Source organism: Trematomus bernacchii, unplaced genomic scaffold, assembly GCF_902827165.1.
Source record: "Trematomus bernacchii unplaced genomic scaffold, fTreBer1.1, whole genome shotgun sequence".
In the NCBI taxonomy this organism is placed as follows: Eukaryota; Metazoa; Chordata; class Actinopteri; order Perciformes; family Nototheniidae; genus Trematomus; species Trematomus bernacchii.
Window position 1 is genome coordinate 1,278,033 of NW_022987689.1, and position 12,132 is coordinate 1,290,164.

General features: G+C 39.1%; 1 protein-coding gene across 1 annotated transcript; it reads left to right on the top strand.

Moving 5' to 3' along the window:
• The first annotated feature begins 23 nt into the window (after positions 1-23).
• Positions 24-6,766, top strand: snap47 (synaptosome associated protein 47). Its single transcript, XM_034137855.1, has 5 exons — positions 24-243; positions 871-1,392; positions 1,581-2,083; positions 2,372-2,496; positions 5,319-6,766. Exons 2-5 carry the CDS (start codon positions 896-898, stop codon positions 5,463-5,465), a joined length of 1,272 nt encoding a protein of 423 aa, XP_033993746.1. The 5' UTR covers positions 24-243; positions 871-895; the 3' UTR covers positions 5,466-6,766.
• Positions 6,767-12,132: the final 5,366 nt, after the last annotated feature.

Here is a 12,132-nt window from a genome sequence, read left to right on the forward strand (position 1 = left end):
CGTCACTTCCGTAATAAACAGCTTTACAGAGAGGAGTGTAGGGTAACACTGCTCAGGACAACAAGGTAATGTTGTCGATTAATGTCTTGTGAGACGGATATAATGGTCCACGAGGAAGTGATAAATGCTAAGAGGGTTTATAACGTTTTAATGACGCAATCGTAAAGGCCGTTTCTTATGAAGATGTCAGGGTAAACGCCTCAGCTCATCTGCTTCTTGGATTCCTTATTATTACACCCTGAGGTACGTGTGTGTGTGTTTACTAGCAAGACAATTGAAGACATAACTAAAAACAATGTCTTCATAATGTAATTTACAGCAAAGATGTGTGCATTAGCAGTGGTGTAAAGTAACTTAGTGGTTAAGTACTGTTCTTAAGTACAATTTTGAGGTAATTGTATTTTTTCTGCTACCTTTTGCTTCTACTCCACTACAATTCAAAGGTAAATCGTGTACTTTTACTCCACTATATGTATGTGATATCTTTAGTTACTTTGTAGATTCGGGTTAATGATGTGAAATATAATCAACACTTAATTAAGACTTTTTCACAAATTTACAAGCTACCCTGCAGAATACAAAGTATTTAAAACTACCTGCACACTTTGATGCATCAATATGTATAATCAAAACATATGATATATATTATTATTCTGTAAATGGCCGATCTGCATAATGAGTACTTTTGTTACTGTAAGTATATTTTGAAGCCAATACTTTTGTACTGAGTACCATTTTGATTGCTGGACTTTTACTTGTAACAGAGTATTCCTACACTCTGGTTCTTCATCATTTACTTGGGTATAAGATATTAGTACTTTTCCCATATCTCTGCGTAAGTATAGTGCATATGCATATTTGTCATTCTAGGTGAATCAGTGTAACTCCTTCCAAAATGAGCCGGGATGCTCCTATCCACAGCTGGCCTGGCTCCTATTACATCAACACTGAGAAGCGGTGGGAAATTGGCACCCTGTCCCTCACCAGGACCATGGTGCGCTTTGTCTCTAACCAGAGTAAGGAGAGTCTTACCAGCTTTCGCCTTTCCAGGATCATGGATATCAAGATGGAGTCATCCAGTTTCATCTTCAGCACTCTCACAGTGCTTGAAGAGGGCAATGTGAAACACTGGTTTGGTTCCCTTAAGCCTAACAGGGTGGTGGTTTATAACGTGTTAGAGCATTTTTGGAGGGAACGCCTCCTGTCCCCTGGCTCAGAGCCACGGGGGGCCGAATGCAAACCCTCTAAAGGCAGTGAGCTGATCAGCCTGGTGGCGGGGGCCCAGAAAAGATTGGAGGACACCGGCAAAGTCCTCAGCCACCAAGGAGAGCAGTTTGACAATGCAATGCAGGGACTGGAGAAGATTGACTCAGATCTGGGCGTGGCTGATAAGTAATTATCTCAATAAATTCTTGACTCAATGATATTATGCACTTTTCTATTTGGAAGTCTTGTTCATGTTTAATTTGTGTAGTGTGGACTGCTATCACTAAGTAGTTGCAATGCAAAACAAGCCTAATGTAATACTAAAGCAAGTCATAATCCCATGAATTGTCATTTCCCTTTTTACTCTTTTGCAGACTTTTGTCAGAGCTGGAATCTCCCCCCTGGTGGCCTTTTGGTAAACTCCCCTGGAAAACTCAGCAGGAAGCTAAGGCGGAGGACGCTGCAAGAGCTGCGGCCCGTTCAGCAGCTGGTAAAGGCTCTGGTAGAAATAAGGTAATCGCAAGCATCCCAGCTATAGTGACCAAAGGAGGGGACTCGGACTTAAAACCTGGATGCTTGTTGGTGCTGGTGTCCTCACTGGAGGTGCTAGACACAAACTGCCAACTCATTCACCGCTTTGAAAGAAATGACATTGACGAAGTTAGAGTGCACAGTCCGTATGAGATCACTGTAAGACAGCGGTTCATTGGGAAGCCGGATATATGCTACAGGTTCCTGTCTGCCAAGATGCCGGAGGCAATGTCTGTGTTAGAGATTCAATACAGAAAAAAAGTGGAGTTCACTAGTGAATACACTGCTTTCAGAGCAACTCCAGTTTCATCTCCGTGTGACACAGAGGGGCAAACCTGGAATGAAGGTAAGGCATATTTTATATAAATAAATAATTTTCCACTGTTTCCACATCTAGCATGAAATTGACCACTAAGTGGCAGTAAAGCTCTATGTTTCCATTTCTAGCCAAATGTAAAAACATTTCATGCACATGACTTTTGGACACGGTTATTGGTGTCTTTCCTTGACAGAAATGTGTTTTGATGAGTCACTTTGTCCTGATTGCCACAGTTACTTTGAGTTTACTGTCTGGTTTTCTCATAAACTACATATGCACTCTGCACTTATTCACATTCTCCACCCATGGAGTCAGGTCTGCTACAGAGGTGCCAAGACACGGAGCTCCCACTAGAGGTCCCAGCAGGAGCGCTGTCCCAGCTGCAGGTGCACATCCTCCAGCCATCTGTCAGTCAGTCTGAGGCCCAGGAACTGAAACAGGTGAGACCAGTGTTAATATATCGTGCATGCACCAAGGTCGCATTTTTCATGTTTGTATTTATATGTATTTTAGTAAACAACCCTATGGTTTTAGTGACATTTATTTTGATTCCAACCTACAATTCACTATAATGATTTTAAGTTTTCATCCTGTATGATTAAAATGTTATTTAGTGAGACCACAAACCAAAGTCCATCCTAGTTTTAAGAGTTGGAAAGAAACCTGTTCAGTTTTTGGTCAGACTTTACAACGTCTTTCCATTCAGAACCTCTCAACGCTGAGAAATGTTAGCGACATGGTCTGTGGTGGCAAAATGTAAACAGTGACGCATATTCAGAGCTATGATTCAGATATTTGTTTTGTGTGTGACACACTATTCCATATCCTAAATAGATATATACTGTAAAACATTTTAGTAATCTACTTTTGTTAAATTATGCTTAGATAAAAACTGCAAGCAGCATTGAGAGGTTTGAATTAATTTGGACTTTGTGACATGACACTGAGGCTCTAATTGTATATTTGCTGATTTGTATGTTATTTTAAATGCATCAAATATACATGTTTGCTAAATATACCTCGAATTAGTCATTTTTTCCCATCTTAAATTGTATCAAATTGCCCACACTGATTAAAACATGTTAAATTATTGAATATCTCAAATCAAGCCTCTCAAAAGTTTCAAGGAAAGCAACAACTGGCTCCTAAGGGGGGACAACACCCTCTCCATAGGGCTTCAGAGATGTAGGGAATCACACACCCAGGACATTTGAATCCTTCCTTGTTGTAATTCACATCTAATTTCTGCTGATATTTGTTGCCAGAAACTCTTGGTTCTTTTGAGACTTCTTTGCTCTCTAAACTTTTCTCATTGACATGGATTTTGAGCAACTCTGAAACCTAGCTAAAGTGAATAACAAAAAACACATTTCTACTAGGCTACCTGCAGCATTGCAGATTTTGGTTCTAATTGTGCAAAAGAAAGAAGAAAGAGTGTGACTTCATTCTGTGTTTAGGACAAGGTTACTCCCCTATATCTTACATAGCAAATAGATGTTTATGCTATATTAATGCTCTGAAGGCCATACCATAGAACCTTTTAAAGGAGGAAAGTTATCATTTTGAAGATACTTGTAAGTACGGGTCTCCAAGATTTGGTTAGGAACTAGTTCTCAGGGTTCTTTCAGATCGGATAATATCTGGGGAATCAGTACCACGACAACTTTATACCTGTTATTTAATCAATTTGTGTTCACAATAACAATGTACACTGTTTCACTGTTGTCTTTGTCTATATAATCATTGTTCAAACAAATGTATAATAGCAGTGACAGCAATAGGCCATTTATACAGGTTGGCTTATTGTGTTCATAAATGGCACATTGTCTAGAGCTGATAATGGTTCAGACTTCAAAGGCTGCAAATTTGAAGTTAATGCTATGCTTCTGTACACACCCTACTCTTATTGTAATTCATGTTGAGATTAAAATCTACAGTGGTGCAACTTGTTCGGAGGGTCACTGAGTTGAATTTCCTGCACTAAGTGCTTTAGCAAATATTCCCCTTTGTCCGATCATTTTGTACCAGTATTATTGTTTGAGGTTGGAAATTCCTTCTTTAATATCAGCACAAACTCATTCGTAGATTTCGTGTACTGTATTTTCTATCAATTCAAAGTCCTTAAATTACCCCGCTCATCCACAAGACTAGCATTAAAGCTCATGTGCTTTTTCAGTTCTAGCCTAAATGTTTAATTTTAGGGCTTTCTACATGACTTAAATCCTCTCACCATTGTATAAGCAGTAGCTAAAAATATTCATTTTCTGTGTTTATGTATGACACAAAAAGTCCTGTGAATGTTAAATGCAAGTCGTGATTTAGTCATGTTCCCCCAGTTGAAATAGTAAAGTCACAGACCTGGGTGAGCGAATACATTTGCTCCTCTTTGTGTATTGACATACTATCTGTTTTTCAAACAGCTGTCTGGACTTGTTACTGTGCTCAGTTGCAATGACCGCGTGTACCGGCCAGTGAAAACTGACTTAATGTCGGTGGGTGTGTGAGAGCATGTGTATAACATAATATTAGTTTAGAAACTATGGTGGTGGGGTTGGGAGTAGTGTTTATAAGGTTGTGCTTGGCACATCACCTTGTATTTAAGTTATTCCATCAACTATAACATACACAGTTTTTGGGCCATGGAGATGAAGTCGCATATTCCTTAAAATCACAGAGTGCAGAAAAACAAACAGTATTGTTTATAAATGATCCCAGGAGATTAGCCACCAAGATATTTGAATATGTTCGTAAGCTTTTCATTCTGCATAATATAACATATTATATCTGCAACATGAGTATCGGTTTGGGGTTGACTTCTCACCTGCAGACATTTAACAGCAGACTGTTGTCTTTGTAGCGAAAGTGATCCGAAATAAACTCTGAATTAAATGAAAAATTCCCTCTTATCTACCCCATCTCTGTTTCACAAACACACTCATTCTCTAACTCACTAACACAATCTGAATCTATACACAATCTATTTCACCCTCCCCAATGTTCTGTGTGTGTGTGTGTTTGTGTTACTCATGTTGTGGGACACCATTCATTTTACACTCACAATGTGGGGACTCGCCCATGCAAAAAAAGTCCTCATAACATAAATCCTTGGACTATAGGGAATTGGTTAAAGTTTAAGTTGAATTTAGGGGGTACAGGTTATGATTAGACTAGTCAGCATGTTAGGGATAGGGTAAGTCTCCTGGAAAGGATTGTAAGACAAAGTCCTCTAAAGTGATGAAAACATGACTGTGTGTGTGTGTAGATGCTGATGCAGCTGAAGAACCTTGCCCTGGAGGCAGAGACAGAGCTGGAGCGGCAGGATGATGTTCTGAACGACCTGACCAGCTCCACTGACCGAGCCACCATGAACGTAGAGAAGCACACCTGCCGCATGAAAAAACTGCTGTAGCTGTGACAGCGTCCCCATGCCCCCCTTAGGGATGCACAGCAAGCTTCCTAATCGTCTTCATGAGGTTGGTACAACGTTGGACCAGCAGCATACAGCAGTTGGGACATGCATACTCAAGATACTTGACAGCATTTTTGTTGCATATTATTACATAATCACACGGATTTAAGCGTACAGAGTTTACGGAACGTACAGGAACTTGACACTAAACACATTTACCAAAATCCCTGATATTTGCCTTTTAGATTATGAGTTTTTCAGCTTACTAAGCATTTCATTTGTCATTACTTTGTGGAGTCGCCATTTGTAAAACAATTGCCTAAAGTAAAAGCGGCACCCAATTTCCCATCCAGCACTATGTTAGGTGATGCTGATGATTTGGCTCTGCCTATTTAACCTATTGGTTTTGGAACCTGAGTTGTATATTGGTAAATAGCTTGCATCTAATGCCTTCGGAAAGCGAAATATAACAAGCCTTATTTTTATCTTTGAACAAACACATTTGTTTTATTTAAGTTGGGCGGACATATTCCCCACTAAATAACGTGTAAGCAATAGAATGACGGTTAAAGCTTTCCTGTTGCATCACAGTAATATCCTTGTTACTGATGATGGAGTGCCATTCTTTCTTTTTATAACCTTTGCTTTCACATTATTGTCCTGCTGTATCTGTGTCACTTGTCTTCTCCAGACATTGTCTCTGTGCTGCTTTATGTTGCATGTCTTAATATTGCTGCGTTGTATTGCATCGAGAGAAAGGGTCCCAAGATATAGCCGAAGACTGTAAACGTGCAACTTGTTCTGGGAATCTTGAAACCAGAACGGAAAAAACGTCCATGATTTGTTTTTAAATAACGTAAACTAAATACTCCATATTTAGCTCACAATCTACTGTATATCTTGTGAACAATTGACAATTTAATTCTGTATAATCTGTAAATGACAGATGCATGTATTGTGATTTTATTGTGTTCTATTATTACTGTCAACTTGTAATTAGCTGAAAGTTATACTTTAAATTATTTTTAAAATAATCATTTCGGAGCTGTAAATAAGCTTCTTTTGCTGATGATACTAAACTTATCCTGACATTGGATAGAAATAAACGATCAGCTATAAATATAAAGGGAAAAGTACACCTGCATCTGTTTAAAGCAAACAAATGGAATAAATGAAGCAACACTTGCATTTTAGATATTGGAATTATTTAATTATTTAATTCATCTGAAAAGTATCACAATTGTAGGCCTGTCATAGCATGATCTGAAATAAAAGTAAGTCTCCAACTATCAAAAGTAAAACTGTTTTTTTGTTTGTTTATTTGAACAATGCATTAAAGTTTGAAGTTTGTTTAGTTAGAAGAGTTGCTCAACTGCTCTTTGATATAATAATGTCTTGTTAAATAGCACTGGATTGTTTCTGAACTGGGAAACGTTAAGACTGAACGGTACAGGGTAAAAAACACAATTGGTTTACGCCTATAAAACCCTATGAACTTTCCATAATTATGAACAAAATCCAACAATTCATTACAATCTTTGTTCGACAAGAATATCATTTTAAATGATGCTGTGTAACCCACACTTTAATAACTGCTGCCAGCTGTGTTGGAAAGAATACTTTCATCAACCATACAATCATAATCACTGTAAACTGTTCATTCAAAGTATTCACACCCCTTCCATGTTTAATGTTTTCCAATGTTGCAGCCTTAAGTTGAAATGCACTCAATACCCCGTAATGAATCAGGAGTTAATCATTTATTGCAAATGTTATTTAAAAAAAATGAAATAACCAAAACATGAAATTCTCCTTGACAAAAGTATTGAGACCCTATGCTATGTAACTTGAAATATGGCTCAGGTACCTTTTAATTATCCTGATCATCTCTGAGATGTCTCCAAACCTCGATTAGCTTCACCTGTGGTAAACTCAAGTGATTGGACATGATTTGTAAAGGCTGTGTTGGTCTCACAGCTGACAATGCTTATCAGATCAAACATCAAGCCATGAGCTTATACCGGATTGTATTTATGTCCAGAACGTTTTAAAAACATTTCTGCTTTATTCAAGGTTCCAAAGATCACAGTGGCCTCGGAAATAAAAACTTTGAAACAATCCAAACTCAAACTATTTTAACATTAAAATGTGAACATCAAGGCACTGAATACATTGTAAGCCACATCTTGGTACCACTTCAAATGTTTATGTAAGTTGTATCCCCTTTTAAACCAGTTTGAGTGTCATGGAATTATATTTAAAAGTAAGTTTGCAATAACAATTGAGTGAATTCAACAGAACACTCGAGCATGGCACAAAATGACTATTAAAGCCAGAAAAAGGGCATAATTTAACAGCATAATCTTTGTATTTGATGGAGATTTGGGTTCAGTTTTTTTTGGTACAACAAACATAATTGAAATAAACCTCTTGAATGCAATCCATAATAAAAAGTCAACAGGCAACCTCCCTCAAAGTTGGCTACCATGTGACAAATTGCAACAGAGAGTATCAAAACACTCGCAAAACTAGAAGCGGATGTTAATGAATGTTTCAGCCGCTGTGCATGCTGTTGTGTGGAAGTGGCTAACTTTTTACTACTATTATAACATCCTGTTGGCACCAAGACTGTTGGCATCAGACGGTCACCCCTGTTGGACTGCCTTTAACAAGGGGGGAATGACTTTATGTCAACAGTGGACCAGATTTGTTTTGGATAGTGGCTGAGCTCTCAATTATGAATCAAGAAGACGCCTTACACAAAGCAGTTTGAAAGAAGACCGACAGCCTCACTCAACAGTCTGGTCCCAGTTAGCATGAACTTATCACTTCTATTAAACACAGCCCACCATGAAAGATGTGAGCCTGAAAGCACAACACATGAAAACAATAAAGGGATGCCTAGTTATGACATTATGAAAATCTCTTCCAGCACGGTTGAAAATGTTTTCAGCATGGATTGTTTATTTTTGTCTTTTTGAGTGATAAACAGTGAGATTCTGGAAGTCCCAAACTCCAGAAGCACACCACATGGTTATGTGAATTCCAACACTTTAAAAAAGGTTAGGGAAATAGAGCACACACTGGCGTGGTTTTGAAGCAGCCTTGCAATACGAGGAAGTGGTGGCGGTCTTGTCTGACCACAGATACATGAGATCCGGCTTTGCCTTCCTAACGGATGGTATGGAGACACAAGGGATTTTGCTGGCCTTGACTTCCAAGTCTGTTTACTCGATAGTTCTGTGGCGAGCGTTCTCATTCAACGAGCAAGTCTCTATCGATGGCCAATCAATCAACTCTCTTCTGGGAAAAAGCAGCCCGAGTTTGTTGGCTTCGAGGGCACATGTGGGTTACACTGAGCTACAAAATATGGAGACATGTGATTGCAATACAAATGGGCTGAATCGTCATCCAAATGGCTATGTTTTTCAATGTCTCGTCGTGACATATTTATAAAATTGAAACACGTTACACTTAAAAGTTGTTAAAACTAAATAAATTATTTAAAGTGTTATGCTCTCATTAAGATGTGTAATTGGCAATGCATCATATTCACAATGAATTACACGTACATGTTTATGAGTAATCGTTGATGTTGAGCAGACCTAGAATATATTAACCAAATATTAGAGGAATTTCACTTCTAGTGTTCTATTTGACTCCCGTCCTGGCCGGCCTCCCACGACTGCAGGTGTTGCTGGGTTTCCTTTTGCTGAGGGAGTTTCTGGTTTCAGGAAATAAGGCCTGTTGGTTAATGTTAAAACTGGGAAAAATACTTGCTGGAAGTAAGGTGCTTGATTCCAACCAGGGGATGAATATATGTAGTTTGCAACAAAAATGTGACATCAGCCTGTGGATCAACATGGGAACTTTTTTTTGTGAATATACATTCCTTGCACATACATTGTTTGGATTCGGAACTTTCTTTGGTTTAGACAAACCATACATGTGCTCCGTATGGCAGTTCATATGGTACTTTCCCAGATGCTGAGCTGCATGATGATATCATGTGCTCTTGCACTTATTGTTATGTTTTCCTTGGTCTTTGAAGCGCACTTTGGTTTTCTGGCCGTTGTTTCACAATTTGTTCTCATTTATTTGCGACAGATTTGAACAGCTAGTCAGCCAAACCAAACTTGACTGTAGTTTGTATAGTAGTATCGGTCTCAAATCAACTTCAGGTGATTTCCCACGTTACAACATACCTGAACCTTACTGAAGTGCTTGGCTTTTCAGCAAACAAACCCACTGTATTACTTACTTGTGTTAAGTGTTATTTCTTTAGGTCAGGTGAGCAAGTGTGAGGAGCAGTTCCACAGAAAAACAAATGTTAACATTACCAAAACACAGGATAAACTTGTTAAACTTGCCATGAGGGGATGAAATATATTTAATACAAAATAATATTTAGAAACGTTTTGTTATTGTGAGCTTGTAGATTCAGTAGAGGGCAGCAGTGAGTTGTTGCTGGTGATTTTAAGCGCATTACAAGAATTCAGTGCATTATGACCTGAGCACGTTGGACAGTATCATGGTTTGGGGTCTGATTTGGTAATGTGGCGTCTATTGGGTATGAAGTACAAATGTAAATGTAAATGTCTCTATGTATATGTACACATGAACACACAAAATCCCCATTTGTTCCTTTATTTCTACCTTTCCATAGGATTCAGGAGTAATAAGAGTTAATAAGAAAACACAAAGGTCCAGAGTTGCAAGATCTGCAAGTGTGAAGACTCTTTTTTGTAATGACTGGATTATGTATTCATTAAAACCCCATCCATACAGCTCCCCAAACAGGTTGTCAGGCTACGAGCCAGCTCACACTGCATCAGTACTTTTACAAGCAGGCCCCCCAGAAACCTTCAGCAAGTCTGTTTTCAGTGGCTCTTACTGCAAATGGAAACACTTAGCTCCTACAATAAATTACACACCCCATGCCACACTGCACAGACCCCCAGCTAGTTTCAGGCAGACAGATATTTTAACATTAAATCTTCTTGGAATCTCCTTTTTTACAGTGACTTAGGGTCACATGAGCTAACAAGAGAACAATAATTGTTTTAAAGAGTATCACGCAAAGGTTGTTGCACCAGCGTTCAGCCTGCAGGGCCGGCGGCTTGATTAAAGTTAAGGATGTGTCCCCCCTTCACAGCAGGGTTGACTTTAGGGTCATTTCAGGATAAAAATAGACTTTCTTGGTTACTTATTGTCCCTTGAAAGTAAATAGCCATTAGTGCAGCAGGCCAGTGATCTCAAGGGCAGCGCTAGTGTTCAGCCTAAACTATTGTTTATACTGAAGCTGGATGATTAAAAGAGGAGACGGTGTATAGCAGGCCCTGCTGTTAAATAGAGCATCCCCAGCAAAAACAGTAATGATGGTGCTCCTGTGAACACAGTCCAGTGGGGTCAAGTTCAGACTCTGTGAAAACATACTTTAAAGCACTTGACTTAAACTTCTGTATTACATTTCAAGGTGTGTTGGGAAGCAAGAGCAGCGTCTAGGACCCTTGCTAAGAGTGCCCGTGAAATAATCCTAATTATCATTCCAGCAAACGAATGTGTTTGACCACCTAGTGATGTAATTGCAGCTGACCAAATAGATTGTTGTTGAAATATTGCCCCGCTGTTATAGCTACGTTGTGACAGCGTTGTGTGTTCGCTGAGGGCCGGCGCAACCATAACAAACACAGCTGAATCTGGGGTTTACATTTCAGCAGGATGACGGCGCACGCAGCGTCTGGGTGGAACTTGGGAAAAAGAACCTGGCCCAGCAGCCCCGTCTGGCTCCATGCCAGCATGGTAAGAACAACCTTGACAGTAGGAACTGTGAAATAATTGTCCATATGCACCAGTTGAGCAATGCAAATGAATGAATAGACACATTGGTTTTATCTTTGCATCAACACAGGGCAAAGAGCATGTTTGACAAAGTTCGCAAAGATTGTGCCTGTAATGAGGGTGTGGACCGTCACGATCAGGTTGGATTTATTGTGATGTGCTCTTTAAAGAACTTCCCAAAAGGAAGCCGCCAGCCTAATACCATGGGCTGACTTTTAAAGTCAGTACAACCACAAAAGGAAAGAATAATGGTAACCATCTTTGGTCTATGAATGGTTTCAATTTAAAATAAAATGTACTTTATTGCTGTCAGTCAAGCAGTTTATGCATTTATTCTCTTCTTTGACACCACTAAAACAAACATGCCTTCACATTTTTGTCTGTTTTTACTTGACCGTCTGTTGAAAGATTTTGCCTCCGAAATTCTTTCCCTTCATCACAGATATTGGAGATAAAAAGTTAAAAACAAAAGAAAAAAACCAACCCAATGTTATGCCATAAGCTCCTGCTCTCTACTTTTCTGAGTCTCTATATCGCTTTCTCTTTTTGTGGGTTTATTTCCATAACTGCAAGGAATTTTTGGACAACACCTATTTTGTGGAAACTTCTTCCGCAATCCCAAACGGTTTGTCCACGTAACCTCAGGGGAGCCGCCAGCAACTATGTAATTGGAGAAGATTGAGTACACACAGAGAGACCATAGCCTGGTGAGCTATTGAGAAGCTGAAACAAAGATTACCAGATGTTTACCCAGCCCTGCCATATGTGAGATGGTTACTGAACTTATGTGTAAAATGTGTGAGTGGCAGACAGAAGGAGTGTGAAC